Here is a 25,405-nt window from a genome sequence, read left to right on the forward strand (position 1 = left end):
CCTTTTCCATAACTACCTTAAATCTTAGAATTATGGTCACTATCCCCGAAATAGTCCCCCACTGACACTTCAACCACTTGTCCAGCTTCATTCCCTAGGATTAGGTCCAGTACTGCCCCTTCTCTTGTAAGAATATCTACGTACTGGCTCAAAAAGCTCTCTTGTATGCATTTTAAGAATTCTGCCCCCTTTAAGCCTTTTGCATTAAGACTTCCCCAATATTGATATTGGGGAAGTTGAAATCCCCTACTATTATTACCCTACTATTTTTACACCTCTCTGAGATTTGCCTACATATCTGCTCCTCTATCTCTCCCTGACTGTTTGGGGGCCTATAGTACACTCCCAGCCAAGTGATTTTTGTTTTTAAGTTCTACCTATATGGCCTCATTTGAGGAACCTTCTAAGATATCATCCCTCCTTACTGCAGTAATAGTGCAATGCCACCTCCTCTTTTACCCCCTCCCCTGTCATGCCTGAAGATTCTATACCCTGGAATATTGAGCTGCCAGTCCTGCCCCTCCCTCAACCATGTATCTGTGATAGCAATAATATCATAATGCCATGTGCTAATCAATGCCCTCAATTCATCTGCCTTACTAGTAAGACTCCTTGCATTAAAATAGATGCAATCCAGCCTTGCATTTTTCCCTTGTGCCTTACCAAGTCTATATTTGCTCTGCCTTCCAGACTGACTCAGTTTCTCTTTTATATTTGACTGTGCATCACCCCCTACTGTAACTCCACTCTGTATCCCATCCCCCTGCCAAATTAGTTTAAACCCCCGCCAACAGCACTAGCAAACCTTGCAGCAAGGATGTTGGTCCCGTTCTGGTTCATGTGCAACCCGTCCAACTTGTATAGGTCCCACCTTTGCCAGAAATAGACCCAGTGATCCAGGAAACTAAAGCCTTCCCTCCTGCACCATCTCCTCGGCCACGCATTCATCTGCTCTATCCTCCTATTCCTGTACTCACTAGCACGTGGCACTGGGAGTAATCCTGAGATTACAACCTTAGAGGTCCTGCTTTTTAATATGCTACCTAGCTCCCTAAATTCTTGTTGCAGGACCTCATCCCTCTTTTTACCTATGTCGTTGGTACCAATGTGTACCATGACCTCTGACTGTTCACCCCCTCCCTTCAGAATGTCCTGCAGCCGCTCCGAGACATCCTTACCCCTCTCACCAGGGATGCAACATACCATCCTGGAGTCTCGTTTGCAGCCACAGAAACGCCTGTCTGTTCCCCTTACGATTGAACTCCCTATCAAATGGCTCTCCCACTCTTTTTCACCCACTCCTGTGCAGCAGAGCCATCAGTGGTGCCATGAACTTGGCTGTTGCTGCTTTCCCCTGGGAGGCCATCCCCCTCCAACAGTATCCAAAGCGGTATATCTGTTTGAGAGAGGGATGGCCACAGGGGACCCCTGCACTACCTGCCTGTGCCTACTATTCCTCCTGGTGGTCACCCTCCCTTTTCTGCCTCTGCAGCCATTACCTGCGGTGTGACCACCTCGTTAAACGTGCTATCCACGACGTCCTCAGCATCGTGGAGCACAGTGAGTCCATCCGCAGCTCCAGCTGCGCAATGCAGTCATCTTAAATAAATATTAAGATGCAATCATAAAAACACAAATGATATAAACCTCAATATCACAGAATCATAGAATGGTTGCAGCACAGAAGGAGGCCATTCAGCCATTCTGTCTGTGGTGATTCTCTGCAGGAGCAACTCAGCTAGTCTCACTCCCCCAGCCTTCCCCAGTAGTCCTGAAAATTTTCTCTCTTCAGGTGTTTATCCAATTCCCTTTTGAAAGCCACGATTGAATCTGCCTCCACCATACACTCAAACAGTACATTCCAGATCCTAAGCACTCACTGCGTAAAAAACTTTTCCTCATGTTATTTTTGGTTCTTTTGCCAATCACCTTAAAATGGTGTCCAAACACAAATGTAAATAAACCTCTTCTGAAGAAGAGTCACTGACCTGAAACGTTAACTCTGCTTCTCTCTCCACAGATGCTGCCAGACCTGCTGAGTATTTCCAGCATTTCTTGTTTTTATTTCAAATTTCCAGCATCCCCAGTATTTTGCTTTTATTATGTAAATAAACCTCAATTGCTTGAAAGAAAGAATACAAAATAGGTGTATGAGAAGGTCAAGTTTGACCAGCATTTCTCATTTTAAACAACTACTTTACATTTTTCAGCTAACTGCTATTTTATGAACGACAATTTTGATTGTTTCTCTCAATATTATAATGTCACTCACTAATGTTAACTTAGTATCTGAGAGATAATATGGTACCTAATGGGAATTTATTGGATAAGACCTTAATTGCCCTTTCTAGGCTGCATGAGATTCTTTCTTGGGTAATAACATATTGCTTGCTGTTCCATTACTATAACATAGAGCTATTTGCATGATTGATGAATAATGAACATTGCAAAAAGTTGAACCTTTGATTCTTGAAAGGAAACAATGATGAAAGGATCCCATTGAGGTAAATAAGAAATAAACTGTTAAGAGAATCTAAATCTGGGAAACTATTTCAAGTTCATTTCTGGTGAGAGGCCAATTGTCAGGAAGTTTAATTTTTTTCACAAAGAATGATCAACATGGGGGAGAGGAATTGCTCTGGTTACTATGGATAGCAATGTTGCAATTATAGCTATGAATATTTTTACTTCTGGAAAAGATTTTAAATTCTTTAGAATAGGATCCACTAATGATTTTTATGGAAATACCAACCAACGAAATTCTAGATGAGTACACTTTGTTTAAACTAGGAGCCAGGAAATTAAAAATTTCAATCGGGCTAAGTACAACAGTAAGTGAATTAATAATGAGTATTAGCTCAGAGCAGGTGTAGAGGCATTAAATAAAATTAATTGTTTAAACAAGGTACTAGCTAGATTTTAAAAGAGGGAATTAGAGTTTCTCTTTGGATCATGGATGGGCAGCTGAGACCTATTGCTTGCAGTTCCTGCACCATGTGTGAACTTCAGAACACTTCATGTGTCTTGGGGGAACCATATGTATAGAAGTGTCTTCAGCTGCTTGAACTCGAGCTTAGGATTTCCAAGTTGAGGGGCAGCTGGAGTCACCGCGGAGCATCAGGGAGGATGAGAGTTTCCTGGAGTGTACGTACCAGGAGGTAACTCCCCACAGGCAAAGAAGTTTTAGGATAGTAGATGGGTGGCCATGCAGGAGAGTAGGAAGAGGTAGTAAATGCAGGAGTCTTCAGGGTGTGTGCCACTCTCAAACTGGTACTCAGATTTGGAGATTGCTGGGAGCATGACACCTTGAAGTACTGCAGTCCAGACCCATGGCACCAATAGGCAAGGGGTAGCACAGTAGGGAAAAACAAAGAGTAGAATTACAGTCGTAATAAGAGATTATGTATTTAGGGGGACAATTAGGCATTTCTGCAACCGTCATCATAAGTTTTGCATGGCGTTTTGTCTCCTGAGTACAAGGGTTAAGGACATCAAGGAGATGATGCAGAATATTCTGCAGGGGGAAGGGAGTGAAGCAGAAGATGTAGTACATGTCAGTACCAACGATATAGAAAGCAGGTATTGAGGTCCTACTGTCAGACTTTCAGGAGCTAGGAAGGAAGTTAAAAAGTAGGATCTCAAAGGAAGTAATGTCTGGATTTTTCCTGGTGCCACATGCTAGTGAGAATAGAAATAGGAAGATCGGAAGGATCAATGTGTGGCTTGAGGCATGGTGCAGGAGAGAGCGCTTCAGATTCTTGTGGCATTGGGACCTGTTCTGAGACAGGTGGCACCTATTCAAATTGAATAGGATGCACCACAACAGGACTGGGATCAATCCCTTGCAGGGACGTTCACTAGTGTGGTTGTGTTGCATGGTGAGGGGGGTTTGTTTTCAGCTAAATTGGCAGGGGGATGGACACCAGCACATACAAGTAGAAAGGAGGAATAAAGTGCATAAAGGAGTGAGAGTTTTGGATATTACTAGAGAAGGAAGTAGTACCATATTAGATAGGAGCAGGTAAGAAGGACTACGAGAAATACAAAGCCATGTTTGGAATGCATGTATGTAAACACACAAAATGTGGTGAATATAGTTGGTAAGCTACAAGCACAAATAGCCATGTGGGAACATGCTGTAGTGGCAATAACAGAAATGTGACTTAAAAATGGTGTGGACTGAGTGCTTAATATTTAAGGATACAAAATGTTCAGAAAAGATTGGAAAGGGGAAAGGGAGGTGGGGTGAGGTGTGCAAGAACTATAGGGTGTGATATTTGGGGACTTTAATTACCCAAATATAATTTAGAACGATGTTAGAGTAAAAGTAAAGAGGGGGAGGAATTGCTGAAATGTATTCAGAAGAACTTCCTTGACCGGTATGTTCTCAGCCAAACTAGGAAGGAGACTGGATGGTGGTGGGGAATGAGGTGGGCCAAGTGAACTGAGTGTCTGTGGAGGAACACTTGGGTAAGAGTGATCATTGTATCATAAAGTTTAGATTAGTAATGGAGACGAGCAAGGAAAAATCTAAGTAGAACTAAATTGGAAGAGGACTAACTTCAATGGGATGAGAGGGGATCCAGCCAGTGTAAAATTGAACCAAAGACTGACAGGAAAAGTGGTAGTGGAACAATGGGTGATGTTTAAGGAGGAGATGTTTTCAGGTTAGGGCTAGGTATATTGCAACAAAGGTGAAAGGTAAAGGAACCAAAGCCAGGGCTCCATGGATGCCAAGGGAGGTAGAGAATATGATGAAACAAAAGAACAAGTATGTACGATGCATGTCGGTGAATTTTTCAAGCAAGAGCCACGTCAAATGATATACATTGAGAGGGGAAGGGAAGAGGAAAACAAAACTGGCAAAGAACGAATATGAGAATAGAATAGAACATAAAAGATATGGATTTTACAAAAATCTTCTATTGGCAGGTAAATAGTAAACAGCGGGGTAGAGCCTATTAGGGACAAAGAGGATGAATTGCACTTAGAGGCAGAGGGTAAGGCTAGAGTACTCAATGAATACTTTGTATCGGTGTTTATGAAGGAAGAGGATGCTAACAAAATATCGGTAGAAGCAGAGATAGTCAAGATACTGGATGGGGTGAAAATCAGTAGGAAGGATGTACTGGAAAGGCGGGCTATGTTTAGAGTAGATAAGTCACCTTGTCTGGATGGCTTGCATTCCAGGTTGTTAAGGGAAGTTGGGATGGAGATAGTGGAAGGACTTGCCATAATCATTCAATCTTCCTCGATAATGCAGGAGGTGCCAGAGGATTGGAGACACCCTTATTCAAGAAAGGGAGTCAGAACATTCCGGTCAGTTTAACATCAGTGGAGGGTAAGGCTTTAGAAACAAAATTAAGTGAAAAAATTAACAGGTACTTGGAGAGGTTTGAGTTACTTAAGGAGAGCCAGCACTCATTTGTAAAAAGGCAGATCATGCTTGACTAATCTTATCGAATTATTTGATGAAGTAATAGAGCAGGTTGATGAAGGGAATGCATTGGATGTTGTCTATATGGATTGTACAAAAGCGTTTGACAAAGTACCACATAAAAGACAGGTTAAAAAAATTGACGTACATGGAGTAGGAGGGCTAGTGTCAGTTTGGATAAATAAAATTGGCTTAAGGACTGAAAACAGTGAGTCGGAGTCGTGGTAAATGATTGTTTTTCAGACTAGAGGATGATAGACAGTGGTGTTCCCCAAGGTTCAGTGCTATGGTTCTTTATTTGATATAGATACAAATCATTTGGATATTGGAATACAGAGTAAAATTTCAAAATTTGCCAATGATATGAAATTTGGTGGTATGGTAAACAGTGAGGATGATACCAAGCGACCACAACAGGACATGATGGGGTAGCAGAATGGTCAGACAAGTAGCATATGGAATTGTGAGGTGATGCATTTTGGCAGAAGGGATAGAGAGGCAATATTGACTAAATGGCACATTTCTAAAGAGTGTGCAGAAACAGAGGGACAAGGTGGTTCATGTGCATAGCTCATTGAAGGTGGCAGGATGTATCGAAAAAGTAGTTAGCAAAGCATGTGGATCTTGGGCTTCATAAATAGAGGCATTGAGTACAAAAGCAGGAAAGTTATGTTGAACTTTTATAAAGCTCTGGTTAGGCCAAGATAGAGTGTTGTGTCTGATTCTGATCACCATACTTTAGGAAGAATATGAGGGTCCTTGAGAGGGCGAAGAGGACATGGTTCCAGGGATGAGGGATTTTAGTTACAAGGTTGGGTTAGAGAAGCTGGGGTTGTTCTCCTTGGAACAAAGGAGATTCAGGGCAGATTTCATAAAGGTATACAAGATTATGACAGGTTTAGATAAGGTAGATAAAGATAAGCTGTTCCAAATAGCTGATGGTACAAGGTCTGGGGGGAGACCGATTTAAAGCTTTGGAGAAGAGATGCAGGGGCAATGTCAGCAAGTGATAATGACCTGGAACTCGCTGCCTATGATGGTGATGAAAACAGAGACAATCAATGATTTCAAAAAGAAATTGGATGCACACTTGTGGGAAATAAACTTGCAGGATTATGGGAATAGAGCGGGAGAATGGGATTGACTGGATTGCTGTTCAGAGAGCCAGCATAACTCGATGGGCACCTCCAGTGTCATAACGACTCTATGACTGTTACAATGTCACCAAACACAGTAACCCAGGATATTCGTCTTCCATGGAAGAATAATAGAGGTAAAACCTGGAATTGCTTAAGAAATAGTTGGATGCTGTGATGAGGGGTTTGAGGTTCTTTTTCTGGATTGATAAGCTAGGATGTGTGAATGCCCTTCATCATCATTATCAATTGTGGGATGCTGTGGAGCTATCCACAGGCTGCATGCAATCTGTTACTCTATAATGTGTAACGATTGCGTTTCACTTTTCCCGATGTTCATATGTATCTGGTGTCAAGTCAAAAGAATCTCCATGTTTCCAGCAATAGTAAGTCATCAAGCATGATAAGCAACCAATCACATTGAAGAATTTACACGGAAAGTAAAATGCAGATTATCCTTCACATTTTACAAGTTTTACAGAGAGTGAAATAAAGATTGGAATATAACTCATTAGAAGCTGAAGTACCAAGAAAAAACTCCATTAAAAATTACATTCTTTGTTACATTTTAAAGGTTTTTAAAATCATAATGGGAAAAATTTAACATTTATGGGCGGCGCAGTGGTTAGGACCGCAGCCTCACAGCTCCAGTGACCCGGGTTCGGTTCGGTTCTGGGTACTGCCTGTGTGGAGTTTGCAAGTTCTCCCTGTGACTGTGTGGGTTTCCACAAACCGGTGCTCCGGTTTCCTCCCACAGTCAAAGACTTGCAAGTTTATAGGTAAACTGGCCATTGTAAATTGCCCTAGTGTAGGTAGGTGGTAGGAGAATGGTGGGGATGTGGTAGGGAATATGGGATTAATGTAGAAGCAGTATATAAATGGGTGGTTGTTGGTCGGCACAGACTCAGTGTGCCGAAGGGCCTGTTTCAGTGCTGTATCTCTCCATGACTCTATTACACAATATAAAATTAATTTTCAGGGTCAGAGAGGTTTTTCAATAGTAGTTATACCTTAGTATACTGTTAAAGACCCATTTACACCTCATTAACAAGGAGTAACTTCTTTGGAGATTTTTAACAGTGATATTACTGTGTAAAAAGGGAAGTTCTCATTAGTTCAGTGATTTTTAATTGATTGATGACTGCAGGGATTTCAACAGCACACCCTACTGAGAAATACAGAATCATTGGGAACAACTTCTGGATTTCCATATTTAACTGTGCATTTGCAGACTCCAGAAGTTGCTATCAGTTTCATAGATGTAATAACGCTGCACGTTGTCAATTTCACTGCCATTACCACTGCAAAATCCGGGCCAATAATTTTACTCTCATTTTTTCAGTTAAGGACAGTGCATTTGATCAAAGTGATTGTGAGTATAATACTGTGTCAAAAAAGGACTTCTGGATCTGGTGATGGCGCTGCCTCAATTATGGTGGTGGCGGTGGCAACCATGGAGACAAATTCCTGAAGAAATGTATATCAAGGTTCGACCAGGTGTTCAAACAGGTGAGAATTTCCTTTCCATGTTCAAATTGCTATATTCAAACATTATTTTGTGCCATATTATGGTTGGAAAGGGCATCAAAATTATATGACACAATGAAGTTAAAATTTTATATTGTTTATTTTTAAATTTTCTACAATAAAAAAACAAGAAAAATAAAGAAACACAATTTTAATGGAAAATATAAGGGGAAATTCATCCCCCAGCAAAAATTGTTTTTTGGTTTCTTATTCAGTTAAGAAAGTTTTTGATTTGGCTTTTATTTGGCTGAATTGATCTCCCAGATTTATTTTCACTGCTTATGGGGAATCATCATTCCTTTTTAAAATTCCTTTACCAATAAGCCATGAGGAATCCATCATATACTTCAATATGTGGAGAATTGCAAGTGAACCCTACTGATTCCAGGTGCAGAACAATAGATTACTTTGCAGCTTCAATATGCCTACAGTCTTCCCAGTAATGTTAATTATGCTATTCTAGACCTTAGCATCACAAAGAGTCACATTCTAATCCAGATAGTGCTGTGGCCCTGTGGCACAATATTGATTATTGAATTAGTTTTGACCTGGGAAATGGACACATTCTTCTTCAGAGTGCACCTGCAAACTATCTCTTCAGGGCTGATATCAACAGTCAAAATTCTCGAATTGTCATGATTTATCAAATTGTTTAATGGACTTGCATTATCTAGTGAATTGTGTTACAAAGCAGTTTACCAGGTAAGTAAATAGAGCAGAGAACAAGGATGGTGTTAGTAATATGATGTCAGCCTTAGCTGAGTGATAGCACTCTTGCCTCTTGAATTAGAATGTTATGAGATTAACTCAAGACCCACTCCAGAAATTTGAGCACAAAATCTAGGCTGACAGTGCAGCACTGAAGGAGTACTGAGCTGTCAGAGGTGCTGTCTTTCATATGAGATGTTAAACTGACACCTCGCTTTGCCCCCTCAGGTGGATGTAAAAAATCCCTTGGCACTATCTGAAGAAAAACTTGGGCGGTCTCCTGATGTCCTGGCCAATATTTATCCATGAAGTAACTCACTAAAGAGATGATCTGGTGTTCTTCTCATTGCTGTTTGGGTGACCTTCCTATGGGTAAATTGGCTGCCACATTTCTATGCATCATGACAGTGTCTACACTTCAGAAAATAATTAATTGGCTGTAAGATTCTTTGGGATGCCATGAAAGGTAGAACAGAAGGTTCTTTCTTTCTATGATGATGTTACAATTTACATTTAATCCCAAAATATTTAATTTAGAATTATAATAAAGTGCAATATTATGAAAACCACAATGCAAAATATTTCAATAATATAATAAAATAAAATAAAAGCAAAATACTGCGGATGCTGGAAATCTGAAATAAAAACAAGAAATGCTGGAAATACTCAGCAGGTCTGGCAGCATCTGTGGAGAGAGAAGCAGAGTTAACGTTTCAGGTCAGTGACCCTTCTTCAGAACTGAAATATTTCAGAAATATTTCTTCCCGTATAGCATCCCCTGCAAACATAAGAACGTAAAAAAAATAGGAGCAGGAATAGACCACATGGCCAGCCTTTCAATATGCTCATGACTGATCTTGGGCTTCAACTCCACGTTCCCACCTGCTCCCCATATCCCTCGATTCCCTGAGAGACCAAAAATTGGCCAATCCAAGCCTTAAATATATTTAATGATGGAGCATCCAAAGATTCACAGCACTTTGAGTGAAGAAATTTCTCCTCATCTCAGTCCTAAATAATTGTCCCCTTTTCCTGAGACTGTGCCCCCATGTTTTAGATTCCCCAGCCAACAGAAAGAACGTCTGTGTCTACCTTGTCAAGACCCTTCAGAATCTTGTAAGTTTCAATGACATCACCTCTCATTCTTCTAAACTCCAGAAATTATAAACCCAATTTATTCAGCCTCTCAGCATAGGACAACCCTCTCATCCAAGAACCAATCTAGTGAACCTTCGCTGTACTGCCTCCAATGCAGGTATATTCTTCCTTAAACATGGAAACCAAAACTGCACACAGTATTCCAGGTGTGGTTACATCAAAGTCCTGTATAATTGTAACAAGACATCTTTATTCTTGTACTCCAATCCCATTGCAATAAAGGCCAACATGCTATTTGTCTTCCTAACTGCTTGATGTACCTGCATGTTAACTTTCTCCATTCCTTGTACGAGCACACCCAAGTCTCTCTGAACATCAACATTTACAGCTTTCACACCTTTTCCAAAATATTCTGTTCTTCTATTCTTATGACCAAAGTGAATAACCTCACACTTCCCCACATTATACTCCATCTGCCAACTTGTCGTCCCTTCTCTTCATCTGTCTATATCTCTTTGCAGACTCTCTGTGTCCTCCTCAAAGTTTGTATTTCCACCTTCATATCGTCAGAAAACTTGGATACATTACTCTCTGTCTTTTGGTCTAAGTCATTAATATAGATTGTAAATAGCTGAGGCCCCAGCACTGATCCTTACAGCACTCTCCTATCTGGTCACAGCCTGCCAATTTGAAAATGCCCCCTTTATACCTACTGTTTGCTTCCTGTCTGTTGACAAATTCTCCATCCATGCTGATATATTACCCCCAACTTCCATAAGCCTCATAACCTTTTGTTTGACATCTTAATGCCTTTTGAAAATCCAAGTATACCACATCTACTGGTTCCCCTTTGTCTACCCTACTAGTTATATCCTCAAAAAACTCTAATAAATTTGTCAAGCACAATTTTCCTGATCATACCATGATTTTGGTAGATTTTCCCCCCAAAGGACCACCTTCTCTGGCTAGATGGGTGCTGCAGGGTATAGGCTGTTTTGCAGACATCAATAATAAAATTTTGATTTAGCTGGGAAGGCATCCCTTTGTTTTTGATGGACATGATGCTTATTTTGGCATATTTTAGCTTGATTGGACTATGCTATATTAGAGAGATGCTTGTCATGATGCTAATTCGATCATCGGGGGCACCCCAGTGCCACCCTTACTGGCTGACAAATAAGACCCAACAACGAATATGCCAGTCAGAGCAACGGCTTTGGAGCAGGGTACTCCACCCTCTCCCATAAAAACTATTAAATTGAGCAACCATGTTTGCTTCCTGGATTGGAAACATCTCATTACTCATCATGTGTGTCTTTAAAATACAATCCCGGCAATGGCTCAAATTCCAACTCTTGCATTTGCTAGGGGAGGTCTTCTTGCATCCAGCAGTAGGAGGAGTGCGTGGGGAGATGGTGTGTGAGGGTGGTGCCAACATGAACCTCAATGGATAACGAATGAGATGGAGGGAATCCAGCGCGGGGTTTAAGAATGTCCAGGGGGCGGAGGGAGACGGATAGACAAGAGGGGAGATTAGGAAGGGAACTACTTGCGGAGTGTGCCAGCTGCGCGGGCGGATACGGCGTGGATTAAAGGAGGGCGGAGTGATTAGGTGGAGGCAGAAGCGGCTCGCGAGCAGCGTGCGCGGGGATTGTCGTCTCGTTGAAGCAGCGAGAAAGCGGAGCGAAAATCACCAGCCATTTACCTCAAGAGCCAATTCCAGCACCGATAATGTTACAAACCAGGATTTTCCTAACCGGGCTACTCTTTATTAGCACCATAGGTATGATCTAGAATTTTTTTTTGCAGCTGCAATTAAATCTTAAATTATTGCTAAACGTAGTAATTTCTTGCAACAAATGGGACGAGTGAGCACTTATTGCATTTTAATTTTCTGCAATGCAATCTTTTTTGTTCAGTTGAATGATTTTTTTTGAAGAAAAGCTACAGAAGATGCACGAATTACCTATTATAATTTGTAAGGGCAGTAAGGAGTGTTTCTGCTCATTTGGTGTAAGGCAGTGATTTCTTTGTCTTCTGATGGTCTCGATAAGGTAAAATATTTGAATGCAATGATTTCTTTTCTGGTGTAAAATCTGTTCACGTCCTCCTAAATAATTGACAGGAGATTCTTGAGTAACCGGGGGCAGTTCCTTGCAAAATCTGTGAAAATGCATTGTTTCCCTTTGCGTTTTGGGGATCCATTTCTAATCATTTCAGATTTTTTATTTTTTTTAAAAAGTCTTTGAGCCGGTCCTGTACCTTGAATAAGAAAATAACAGTAACATAAGGAGCTGGTCCGGGTTTGTTTCCAGCAGGAGGTGCTGAATGAACAAGCGCTTGTGCTTTTAATTGGAACCTTTTGTATCTTTCATCAGATAGTATCCATTTTAGTGCAACTCCAATAAAAATGTGGGTTTAAGGAAATAGATGTTCCCCCAATTTCCTTGTTTGCGTTCCAATATTTGCAATAAATAGGACATACACGCATCTTGCTCATGCACACTCCTGTTTATTTGTATGATCTGGGACAATAGGGTCGGCTGCGTTGCTTTCTTCACTGTGACATGTTTAGAGAAAATAAAAGCTAGATTTTAGAATAATAAGCAAGGGATGAAATTGGAGTGTGCTCCCCACTCCCTGCTTCTCTGATCAAACTGTTCCTATTTCACCCATGGGCCAGGAAACCGTTATCTTTTATCCGTTTCTGTTTTTTTAAAAAGAGGATCGTACCTGGTCTTTTAGAGATTGTGGTTTAATTGGATTGTCTGGGAAAAGGGGTGAAATTTGTATTTTGTCTCTGGATTTGAACTGGGACATGTCGTGGGTCTCACTTGGTGACGTAAGTGCGAATTAAATAGGGTAAAACAAATTATTTCTGATCTCAGGGGACTGAAGGGGGGAACAATGCAGGGTGTTCTGTTGCAGATTTGCGCTGGGTTTGTGAGCACCTTTTCTTTTGCTGTCGGTGGTAGCGGCTGCCTTCAGTCGCCACTTTTTTCCCACCTCCTTGAGAGTGACACAATGTTACAGAGGATTTAAAGATTAATAAATTGGCGTCGAATCCCGCGGCGACCGGAGGAGCGCTGCTCTCCACCGCTTTCATCGAGAAAGGCTCTGAGGTAGATCGAGTCCCCGCACCCCCAGCGCTGTATAAACGCCAGAGCCAAACAAAATAATTAGATCAGAAGGAAACTCGTTTGCAAATCTCTCTTTTTGGGTTATGTCCAAAGAATTTTCCTAATTACAAAAAAAAAGCGGGGCGGCTGTAATCAGGAGTGGAATAGCATTTTTTTTGTTGAAAGAAAACATTCTTCCATTGACAAGGGGATGCCAATTTATTGCCACTTCCCTTTGGTTTGATACTGTAATTAACCAGAATGTTTGAAAAGCTTCAACTAAGAGTTTCTCCTTTGCATGGCAGAGTCTTTTGTTGTTTTAACAGACTGGGGTTTTCTGTGTTTGTAGACACGAGTCCCAGTGGAGTTTGGAGGGGGCGTTAATGGGAAAAAAATGAAACGTGTGAAATGCTGATTGTAATCACTTCGCTTTTCTTCATGATTTTTGTTCGGGGTTAGAGTTAGCTGCGTGGCACCCTTAATTGAAATTGAATTTTTTTTTTGGAGAACTAGGAAAGGGCGACACAAATAACAAAACCAGGTAGATTATATTCAATTATTTATCTCTTTCATCCCCCCCAAAAAAAGGGTGAAAACATTTCCTTTGATAAATTATCTCAGTTTAGGAGGGCGAAATCTGAAGGCTTCGTTCCCCAACCCAACTCAGGACGTCTAGATCTCAGGCTTCTCGATCCTCAGCACCTTTCTGGGTCGTGCCCAAATATTTGTTTCCCCGCAATGAAAGCAAGACGGATTTGCTACAAAATCGAGTGAATGAAACAGCTATTTAGCTAACAAACAAACAAAGCCCCTTCATTTTATACTCGACATCTTTTCATCGATGTGAATTCAAGGCGGAGTTCTGCACCTGCTGCTGTCCGTCTGGGAGGGAAATGAAAATCTTTAGAGGGATAAAGGGGAAGGAAAAAAGGATGATGTTGGCAACAGGGTAACGCTGCATTGATACAATGGAAGCTGCATTTCCACCATGCTCCAAGGTAGTTTGCATCATGTCGAGAAATCCGTCCTGTACGAGATTGCAAAGCTGGGCGTGTCACTCCACGTGGTTTAAATGGCATTTGAGGCACTGCTACTGGAATACAATATTTCTTGTCTGTATCAGCCTGGTATGAACAATGTAATCAGCAGCAGAGCAGTCTTGCGGACCGTGGGCTGTAGTTACAGCGTCCATGGTCAGCGTTCAAAGAGCGCCAGAGATGAAACTGACGTGACCTCTTGTGGCTGTGCCCCAAGTATCGTCATATTCTTTCTCGCACCACTTTCTTGTAGAGACCCCCGAGGAAGTGACACTTGAAAGGAAAAGGAAGAGCTCCAAAGGCGTGAAATGTAAAATTCTGACATGGGAATTAGGTTTTTAATAAAGTAGCTCATACAAGGACAAAAATAAACTTTTTTGCGACACGAGATGAAATCTGAAATCGGAGTAGTGATTGAAAATTAAATGTACATCAAGATAAATATAGCACCGATATTCTAATCTTGAGTGCAGGAATACGATTGAGTTGGAGCCTTGTCTCGCAGCACAGCAGTAAAGGCGTGGTATTCAGCCAATGCCGTGTAACCTTAGCTTTCATGACATTGAAAGCCTAAATACGACTACATCTGCTCGTTAGTGTTTAGCTTTTTGAAGTCCCCAAGTGACAGACCAGTGTCGGGCTTCTACTCAGTAGACGCAGACAGCCACGCAAATACTGAAAGGAAAGCAACTGCTTCCATTGGATTTTTACTTGCTTCTGTTTGTCACAACTGTACAAAATCTTACATCAGAAGTGTATATTTAATACCTGATGTGGTCCATGTTTTATCTGTTGGAAAATTAACATACAAATATCTTGCAAATCTGACTAAACATTCCTGTTCATTTTGCAATCATATAAATTACTGGCAATATTTAAGAACGTAAGAACTAGGAGCAGGATAAGGCCGTACAGCCCCTCGAACCAACTCTGCCATTCAAGAAGATCATGGCTGATCTAATCTTGGCCTCAACTCCACTTTCCTGCCTGTTCTCCATAACTCTTGACTTCCCCCATAGTTCAAGAATGCCTATCTCAGCTTTGAATATATTCAATGACTACAGCTCTCTGCGGTGGAGAATTCCAAAGATTCATGACTGAGAAAAAAATCATCCTCATCTCCTTGAATGGGCAACCCCTTATTCTGAAACTGTGCCCCTAGTTCTAGATATCACCCACAAGGAGAAACATCCTTTCAGCATCTACCCTGTCAGAATCTTGTATGTTTCAATAAAATCACCCCTTCTAAACTCCTATGAGTAAAGGCCCAGCCTGCTCAACCTTTCCTCTTAAGGCAACCCCTTCTTCCCAGGAATCTACCTAGTGATCCTTCTCTGAATTGCCTCCAATGCAAGTATATCCCTCGTTTAAATAGAGATTTGCAGCAAAATAGTGAGAATTAAAAAAAATAAAGCTTGACATTTGCCAACTGATGGTGAAAAAAGACTTTAAAAACATCTTATTAAAACCGTTGGGTGTAAAATCCAGTCTTATGGCATGACTTAAAATTAAGAACCCTCACTTCAAAGTAGCAATGATGGAACACTAAACCCTAATTGATTAGAAATGTATGATTAGTAATCTTTTGAGGAAAATGTGTGCCCCCTTCATGAAATTAGTCAATTATGATAATGTGATGGGTTTTTGCTCAGCAAAAAACCATAGCAAGGCTCAGGTTGTACCTCCTATTTCCTATAGTTTTATACTCAGCTGCTGTCTGCCAGTTATTAAATTTTGGGGGAAAATCTATCCAATTTGTATGGAACCATGGATGTCCAAGGGTGAATATAACAGGACTATGACTAAATTGATGGTTTCCTGTGGTTACAAGGGTAAAGCTGGAACTCCTGTATTGGATTATAGCATTTGACTCCATTTTATTGATCTAAGAGAATGAAAGGAAAGTACAAAAGGAGTGTACATTTTGATGTTATTTATTCTTTGGCCTCCTTATCTTGAGAGACAATGGGTAAACGCCTGGAGGTGGTCAGTGGTGTGTGGAGCAGCGCCTGGAGTGGCTATAAAGGCCAATTCTAGAGTGACAGGCTCTTCCACAGGTGCTGCAAGAAAATGTGTTTGTCGGGGCTGTTACACAGTTGGCTCTCCCCTTGCGCTTCTGTCTTTTTTTTCCTTCCAACTGCTAAGTCTCTTAGACTCGCCACACTTTAGCCCTGCCTTTATGGCTGCCAAATAGCCTTATTTAGAGCAGTTTTCCAAACCAAGTAAAGATGATGGTGTATTTATCACCACATTGAAATGGCTATTGGAAGACCTAAATGAAGTAATGGCAAATTTAACAACACATTGGGAGAAATGCTAACCTAACTCACCTGTTAGGAACCTGATGATCTGGCACAATGCTGGTTTTACACCCCACCTGATTTTACACACTCAAATCAACAGAGCATAATGTTGGAAGGAGTGTAAAACTGATGTTCCACCGATCCAATGGGGTTCTTTTACCTTACTAGTTAGGTTTAAAAATGACCTCCATTGTAACTATCTTCCCCCAATCATTGGTTATTTTTCTGCCCACTTCAGGTTGCTTACAAAAACGCGAACCATAATGAGTAATGGCAAGGCTAATGTGCCCAAGTGTCTACCATAATAATGTTCTGTAAGCATTTGTTGGTAGGTGCACTGGAACAATCCCACATTGCAGTTTTCTTTTTCCCCCGCCTAGCCTCCCACTTGCAAAGGAGGCTAGCCTCTACTTACTCACCTTTCCTTCACAGACCTGTCTGAACTGTGAAAGCTCCCAGTGTATAAAAATGTGGACACAAAACAGTAGTTGACCATTTTATTGGAGTGAGGTAGTACAGATGGTCAGTGTTAGGATATACTGAGAGTGTCTGGAAATCTTTATATTACACCAGAGAGTGCTGACCTCCAAGGTAGATCTGATAATTCTTGCTTTGATCTGTAATCCATTTAGGCTTCTAGGAATGGATTAGAAAATAAAATTCTATTTTGCACTTGTTTTTATGAAGCATATGATCCCAAAGAAGTCGCATACTTTTGTTGCCTCCAATCAAGTTCCAGAGCTAATCCAAAGTCTCTGTCAATGACAGAATTGTCTGTTGAGTTCAAGTAAGAACCAACCTAAACAAGGTATCGGGGCTTTATCAAAAAAAAACACTGCGGATGCTGGAATTCTAGAACAAAAAACGATCATGGAGACATTCAGCAGGCCAGGCAGCATCTGTGGCGAGACCAGAAGAGTTGTCTGGGCATCAGCGTTTTGTTCAAACTGAATATGACAAAGGATCCACTCCCAAAACACCATCTCTTCTCCACAGATTATGCCTGACTTGCTGAATGTTTCCAGCATCTTCTGTTTTCATTGCACAGAGCTTGTCTGTTTAATTGCATTGACAGAATTCCATTACTATTGTGGCACCAACTGAGGGATTTTTCTTCTCAGGGTTTAAGGTAGCATATTACATTATTTTCAGTACACTGAACAGTGGAGTGGAGGTGGATGGAGCAACAAATTATAATTATGGAGTTTTCATTCAAAATGTTTTCATTTAAAATGTTTATAATTCTTGTGTAAATTTCATTTTTTTGCTGTTTTGCCATGTATTCTGGAGTTTCTGCACTGTTACTGTTTCAATGGAATGGAAAATACTGGAAATAGACACTAGGTCCACCAGCATCCAAAAAGAAAAAAGATAACTTTCCGTTTCAGTTGCAGACCTATCTTAGCTGGTGACTCTTTTCAAATGGTGACATTTTCTCTTTTTTTTCCCCTCCTCTGTTTGATAACACTACTTTCGATTTGACAAGGAAATAATATGCAATTAAAGTATGTAAATTCCATAAAGAATATATACAAAGGTAGAAATTTGTGTTGGACAGTAGGGCAAAGTGAGCGGTATCTCATCGAGTGTCTCCTCTTTCTCCCCCCCCACTTGATGTTCAGGTCCATTGACTTCATTCGAGCTGATTATCAGATGGGACATCTAACGAGTGGCCAATGCAGTACTGCTATTTTTAAGACTACTGCCCAAGACAAATTGCTACCCCTTGTCGTCTCTCTTTACATATTCTTTTGGCAATTCACAAAACTGGTACTAAGTTTACTAATAAAATGACAGTTAAATTTAGAAATCCCCTGAGGAAGTTCCCCTCCGCAGGAAAGCCTGTGACTCCCAGAGTTGGAAATTCCACACCTGTGTTGCAAAAAAGAGAGATGGCGATGCAGTATAGATGTTTTATTGTCCATTTTTGCAGCTATAATAGCCAGAGTGCACATAACAACTAGATGGTAAATTTCCAAATGTCAACCATGATGCAAGAGAATAGTAATAGCTTCACAAAAGAGAAAAAAAAATCACGTTTTCACTTTGTCATTCAATTTTAACAAAGAATAATTGTTTGGGATGAGTGTTTTGTAGGGGTGTTGAGGAAACTGGTATTTGTGATATTGGCAGTGCTGTTTGAGACACTTTCATACTGAGTTCAGTTGAGACACTTTCAGAGCTAGACACTAGTCAGGAATGGTGAATCACCACCTATTCAATTTGCTGCTTACTGTTGATTCAACAATGGGAAAAGCCTTCCTTCTGTAGCATTCTGCCACTGATAGCTTCTTCAAGAACTACAAATTCACTGCAGGAAACAAGAAGGAGAAAAAAATCTTATGTAAATAACTGCGATAAGAAAAGTTTTGGGGCAGAAGCAGGAAAAAATAGAGGAAGGATTGCATCATGAACAAATATTGGAAATTTACTGTGATGGAGAGAAAAGTATATTAAAATAGAAATGAATTTAGGGAGAGGGAAGTAGGTTACTTCCACTTTACGCAAATTTTGTAGAAGGGTAGATAAATACTACAAGCATATTTGAGGCCTATATGTTTCAATATCAATGGGTGGAACTTTTTTTTACATTTGTGTTAGCCATGTGAGATATTACTTGACTGAAATTGTATAACAGTTCTTTATTAAAACTGCTGTTGTAGTCAGGCTGCAGTGGGACTCTGACAAACATGAAACAACTCCTGCACTACTTGAGAGCAATGCCATAGGAAATTTGCTAGTTCATTGTTAAAACTGTCTCTCCCTTCTCAAATCTTAAATCAAAAAGTCTATGTTTTAACATTAGCTGCTCAGAACTCTTAATCTGTGCCAGTCAGTCGTCATTGTTTCTTTTACAACCAGAAAAAATAGTGTATCTTGATATCACAAAAATGCTTAAACATTACTATAGTAAATGTTTTTAATGGAGCTATATCATTGTATATGGCCCCTCTATTGTATCGGGAGGTGGTGGCATAGTAGTAATGTCACTAGACTGGTAATCCCAGCCCCAGCATAATGCTATGGGGACACGGGTTCAAATCCCACCAAGGCAGATGGTGAAATTTTAATTCCATTAATAAATCTGGAATTATCTAATGGTGACCATGAAACCATTGTCAGTTATTCACTAATGTCCTTTAGGGAAGGAAATCTGCCATCCTTACCTGGTCTGGCCGACATGTGACTCCAGACACACAGTAATGTGGGTGACTCTTAAATGCCTTCTGAAATGGCCTAGCAAGCCACTCAGTTCAAGGGCAGTTAGGGATGGGCAATAAATGCTGGCCTAGCCAGTATCGCCTACATTCCACAAACAAATAAAAAATAAAGTTGATAATTACTTGTCAACCCTTAATTAGCACTTGGCTGTCCAATTTTGTTAGCACACTGTACTCAATTTAGGGACATCAGAATATTAATGGAAATATTTATTTTGCAATTTTTTGTGCGCAGAGACTGTTCAGGTATAATATTGGTTAATGATGAACCATCGGCATTGCTAGATATAAATTACATAGTCTGAGTGAATAGTTTCTCTGGGATTTTGTTATATTGATAATGATGTTCACCACCAGTAGTCATTTGACAAGTGTGTGTAAATAAGCGGTGGTTGGATACACTGCATCATTACAATAAACTTGAGTTTTTCTTTCCATTGTCTAGTCAGCTATTTGTTTCACTGTGAATGCTTAGTCTGCTGTAACTAATAAATGTAAATTGATTGACTATCCACATCGAATGGTAAAGGCGAATAATAGGATTCTTTCATTTTACTGCTTGTTGTCTGAAAGGCATCAGTGTATCCTGGGACTGTGTTCTTGAACACCATAACTAAAGCAAGAATAATATTTATTACATCAAGAGTATAGTATGAGAAACAGGCATCTTCTATTTAGAGTTTGCTTGTACATGTGTGTTGTAGAGTTTTCTTTTACACTTTGACCTAACGATTAAACTTTTTGTTTTCAAGTACCTATCTTTGCACAAAAACTAATGTTGAGAGAATAGACCTAACATTGTCTGTACAATGTAGTTAGCAGATGTATAGAGATTTGTAGCTTTATTGAGTTCAGCAGTGGTACAGCACCTGGTATGGTAGCTGAAAATGTTGTTACAATCATTTTCTAACTGAAAATACAAGACAGCTGCAAAAATCCCTGAAGCTGAAATTTGATTCGTATAGAGGTTCCTGAACTAGTGTGTGCATGGAGGCTACCATGCGGGAAACTAAGGACATAAAACAACTGTGTGGAGAAAAATGTTAGAAAGTAAAATAATCATGTTGTGGATTTTATTGCCTGTCAGATGTGCATGTGGTGTGAGTGCATTTTTAGAATATTTGTGAGGAGATAGGAGGTAGGAGAGAGATTTTGTTACACAGCAAGACTAAAGTAAGTGCTGCGGGCTGGCTGTAGTGAAGCTGATTAGACAAACTATATGCAGGCTTCTGTCTAAAGTCACTAGGAAAGAAAATGGTTTTGATAGTCTTTGAGGTGGAAAGTTCATGGCATGGGAGACCTGTGTCTGCTGTGTACAGCTGAAGTGACAGTAACAAGAGGCGGAGAGGTGAAGTGTAGAAAGGAGGTACTGTAGTTCATGGAGGGGGTTCCATGGGAACACGAGAGCTGTTCGTGTGAAAATAAACCTGGGATGACATTAGATAAACACAGGACGGATGACTGGGTGGTTCTCATTTGGAGCAGAAACACAATGTGAATAAAGCACGCAGTGGAGAACACAATGGGAATAGGCTGGACGATGAGGGAAGGTGGTTGATGGGTCAAGTACTGGGATTTGGTGCTTAACAATGAAGCAGGAGCAACAGACATGCTTACTAGCTGTCAGCCCTTCACATTTTAACTATACATTTTGCATCAGAATGAGCGAAAACCATATTGATGAAAGAAACAAATAGTAGTCATACTAATAGGGGTTTGAGGTCAGTCGTAGTTTAACATTTGTCTTTTAAGACCACGTAATTTTCCTTTTTGATTATGCTGATGGATGAGAGGGGAGAAGATTATAGATATTTAAGCTGATTTAAGTTCTCATTTGTACATTTTAGTTGCAATATTGAATAAATAGAGAGTTACAGATGGTTATGAATGTATTACAAGGCTGAAATATGTAGGGGATTTGGATGACTTCCTAAGCTACAAGTCAATCTGAGTCTCCTGTGTATCTTGCACTTTGTAATCTTACAGCCATCTTTTACTTGCTGTATTATGCAGTTATTTCATTACCATATTGAACTTTTGTGTTTGAATTTGTTGGTTTGTATCTTCTGTCACCACTATTAATTTTTCTTTACTGTGGAATTGTTTGCTGGAATATGCATGTGGACCATCGAGATGGTTCAATTTTTCCTTTCTTCTGCCCCTACTTCCCCTTGCTTTATACATAGTGACATGCTCTATATTGGAACTTTGCAGCATGTGGAATCATGGGATTCAATATGCATCCATGTTGGAACAGCGTTAATTCATGACCATGGTTCCAGTAGAGTCTGCCGACAGGAAAAGCGCTAATTTATATTTCGAATCGTTACTCTAGATGTTCTAGCAAGGAGGCAAGAAAAATCTTGACTTGCAAGCTCATGTTTCATACTGTTAAAGTGCATGCTGTAAACTGTCAAAATTAGGTGACATCAGTTGAATCTATGTGAGGAATTTTAGAACTATGTGGGATGTTATTTGTGGTCTGGTGCAACCAAGACTTCGTTTGTTAGCTATTGTAAATGCTCAAGCACAAATTTTACACTGAAATAAAAAGTATATTGGCTTTCTGGAAACTAGTCAGATTGTCTATTTCATAATACGTTTGTAGCTAAAGATGAAGTATTTTGCTGTGCATGTCAATTTCTAAATTACAGGGTGGTACCCTTCTAGATCCACTTTTTATATATTCAGTGGCACAGCAAGAGACGTGTCTGCAAGGGGTGGGTCCAAATAGAAAATAAATGGCATTCTAGGCAGTGATTGCAGCTATGCATCATTGCTGGCTCATATGATATATTATTGAACTATTCTGATCTAGACAAAGTGGTTTTGAAGGCAATTTCAAAGAAATGTTCCTCTGGAGATAATGAAACATTGATCTAGATATGTTTTTATGTTGAATTTTGGTTTGCCTTTTTTGTACTTCTGGTCCCTTGTAGAAAAAGTTGAAACCATTATTTTATTTTAATGAAATTTAATGCTGTGAAACATAGCATGGCAGCAAACAGTCTATACATGCCAAAATGAAAATGCGTCGTTATTACAGGAGATATAGGACTGAACGTTTCCTTTCAAGTGTCTTTGAAATGACCAAGGAGCTACCAGAAAAATATTTGAAGATAATTGTTAAGATGAAATAGTAATCTGTAGTGGAAGTGTTTTCTGATGGAAAACAACTAACCATTCAATACAGCAACACAGGTTCCAGTGGAATGTTTTTAAAGTAGATTTAAAGTAAACCAAACAATTTTAATCATAAGTCAAGAAAACACTACGATGGCTTGGGGTGGTGGGTGTGGGTTGTGTGGAGAGAGTTCAAAATTTTTCTTGGAAAGAAGTGATTTCGCATTTGCACCCATCTTTGAAGATGTGTTAAAATGGCTTTTAATTGTCACAAAGCTATGTTTGCAAGTACTCCAGAATTGGCAGCCTAACATAAAGTTTGAAACAGTTACATATAACAGTTACAGCACTGTACTGTTGACTCTGATGGCTGCAACTATTGAAATTGAAGGCACCTAATGCCATATTGTTTTAATTTTAAGCCTTTTGCAAAATTTCCTAGTTTGAATCACTTGGGTTTGGAAATGTGGCATGAGTACTACAGCAGATTGCATGTATCCTTTTATGTCTGTCTATTGGCATCTTTTACATTTGTTTAGAAAAAAAACCCAGCAAACTGAAAATGTATTGAAGATCCTCAGTAATACAACTGAGGACAATGCTACTTTCATTTAACCAATCCTTGGGTGATTTCTTCCGTTAAAATGCTGGCAAGCGTCAGCATGCTTGAGGAGGTTTTTTGGTGGTTGCTTCCTAGTAAACCTGCAGGCTGCCTCTGCATATTAATCACTTCATGAATGAAAGCTGGCCTTATTTGCATTGTGCAGACTCTGAGAAGTCCCATGGTGTGTCTGAGAAAAATAAAAGTGGGGGGGGGAGGAATTGCGATTGTCTTATTTGAAAGGGTTTTCATCCATTCAAGTGGAAGAGCTGAATACGAGGGAATTAGCACACTGTTTTGTGCAAAAGCAATCCCATTCGGTAACCACATTTCACGTTGTTTAGCGTTCTTATCCTGCAGGGAGTCTGTACATTGTGTTGGGTTTTTAACTGGGAGTGACTCATCTTTCGATGATGTAATCAACAGCTCTGATAAGCTCAAGGTACATACTGAATAAACGTCTTGTGAAATGGTTGTCATTTAAGTAGAAATGTGTATGCTACAGTGACCTCTATCCCAGTGAATAATGGAGGGTCTGTTGTTTAGCTCAGTGAATGTTTAAAGCTTTAGGAGCTAACAATCTGCCTTCCTCTCTTGCATTATTCAAGGCGGTGAAATTCTTCCTGTGGATAACTTCAGTGAATAATTGGGGCTACCTAATTTATAAATTTAAAATTAGAAGAATTTTATCCCCATAATGCTTTAGTTTGATTATTGCTGCTCAATGTAGTTAAAGCTGCCAGCATATTTTCTATTTTATCACACAGAACTGTTGTGTTTTTTTAAGATTGTTACAGCTGTCTCTGGTAGAGATATGGTGATTAGTGTGTGGTACATTTCAATAAAAAGTCATGTTATATATCAAAATGATCTAATACATTGACACTAGAATTAATACAACAGACACAGCCAAAGTAGTCTTTCAATGACTGCCTATTATACCAGCAAAGAAATGGAAACAGTATGGCATAAACTGTAGCTTGTTTTTGAAACAGACTATAAATGGATGCTTAAAACAAGTCCTGCATCATAGCAACTGTTCCCTCACGCATGTTTAATTCTATTGCAATCCACACGTAATCATTAAAGCTTGTGCTGGTTGATTAAGTTCTCATACACAACTCTGCTGTTGGTCCAAACAAATTAGTCATCACAATACATTGCTGGCGTCATAGTTGTTTAGCTCATTCATTCTGTTTCATCGTACCAGGGACTTGCATATCCGCAAAGAGTTGAAGCCTCAGCAGATGAACAGATAATTGTTTCACGTAGGTCTAAAAACTGGTGACATGACTGATATTTTAAATGATTATTTGGAGTATGCTTCCATTCTGTGAAGGCAAGCAGATTTTCTTCTTTGCTGGTCCACAGTCCCCCTCCCAGTTGTCCTCTTGCATTTGAGAGATGATGGGGGCAACATTCTTCCTGGTTATTGTCAATGGCTGTCTTTGGCCACAAGGAGACTAACAAGCATTAAAGGTGTGTCCTCTCGCCTAATTTTCCATTCCGTCTGCCGGGAAGTGTCTGGTCTCTGTTCAGCTCCTCTCTCAGTAGTATGTTGAGGTCAGAAACTCAGTGCAATGGAGGATTGACCCTCCAATTCACCACTTTGCAGTGCTGTACTGTTCATGTCTCAAACCACTTGAGGACGTACTCCAGGATTGCTGCTCTGTCAGAGATGTCATCTTTCCAATGAGCAGCTAAGCTGTGGCCCTGTGTTACCCGTTGGGTGGATATGAAAGATCCCACGCATGAGTTCAAAGAGCAGGGGAGTTCTCATTGTCATGGCCAACGTTTATCTCTTAACCAATATCTAAAACAGATAATTGATTTCATTGCAATTTGTGGGACTTTATGACATGCAAATGGCTGCTATGTTTCTACCATTACAACAGTAACTAGAATTCAGAAAGTACTTGAGCTGTAAAATGCTTCGGGATGGCCTAAGGTTGTGAAAGGTGCAATATAAATGCGAGCATTTCTAAGTTCCGTAATGTTTTTATTACCTACCTTGTTGAATGTTTTACGCCTGTAAGCGGTACATTTTGTTGTATTTTTAAAAATGACTCTGACTTTATATTTTATGGGTGATCAT

General features: G+C 40.0%; 1 protein-coding gene across 7 annotated transcripts in view; it reads left to right on the forward strand.

Moving 5' to 3' along the window:
- Positions 1 to 11,467: 11,467 nt before the first annotated feature.
- The window catches only part of LOC137381396 (neural cell adhesion molecule 1-like), a 538,973-nt gene continuing 525,035 nt past the window's right edge, over positions 11,468 to 25,405 (forward strand). For 3 of the 7 annotated variants that reach the window (XM_068053934.1, XM_068053935.1, XM_068053937.1), the window contains exon 1: positions 11,477 to 11,689. In XM_068053934.1, coding sequence (XP_067910035.1) covers positions 11,638 to 11,689 — 52 coding nt within the window. In that variant the 5' untranslated portion in view covers positions 11,477 to 11,637. Of the gene's footprint in view, positions 11,690 to 25,405 lie in introns of all 7 variants that reach the window. The other 4 variants (XM_068053933.1, XM_068053938.1, XM_068053931.1 and 1 more) reach the window with 3 other exon arrangements.

Source organism: Heterodontus francisci, chromosome 22, assembly GCF_036365525.1.
Source record: "Heterodontus francisci isolate sHetFra1 chromosome 22, sHetFra1.hap1, whole genome shotgun sequence".
NCBI classification, from domain to species: domain Eukaryota; kingdom Metazoa; phylum Chordata; class Chondrichthyes; order Heterodontiformes; family Heterodontidae; genus Heterodontus; species Heterodontus francisci.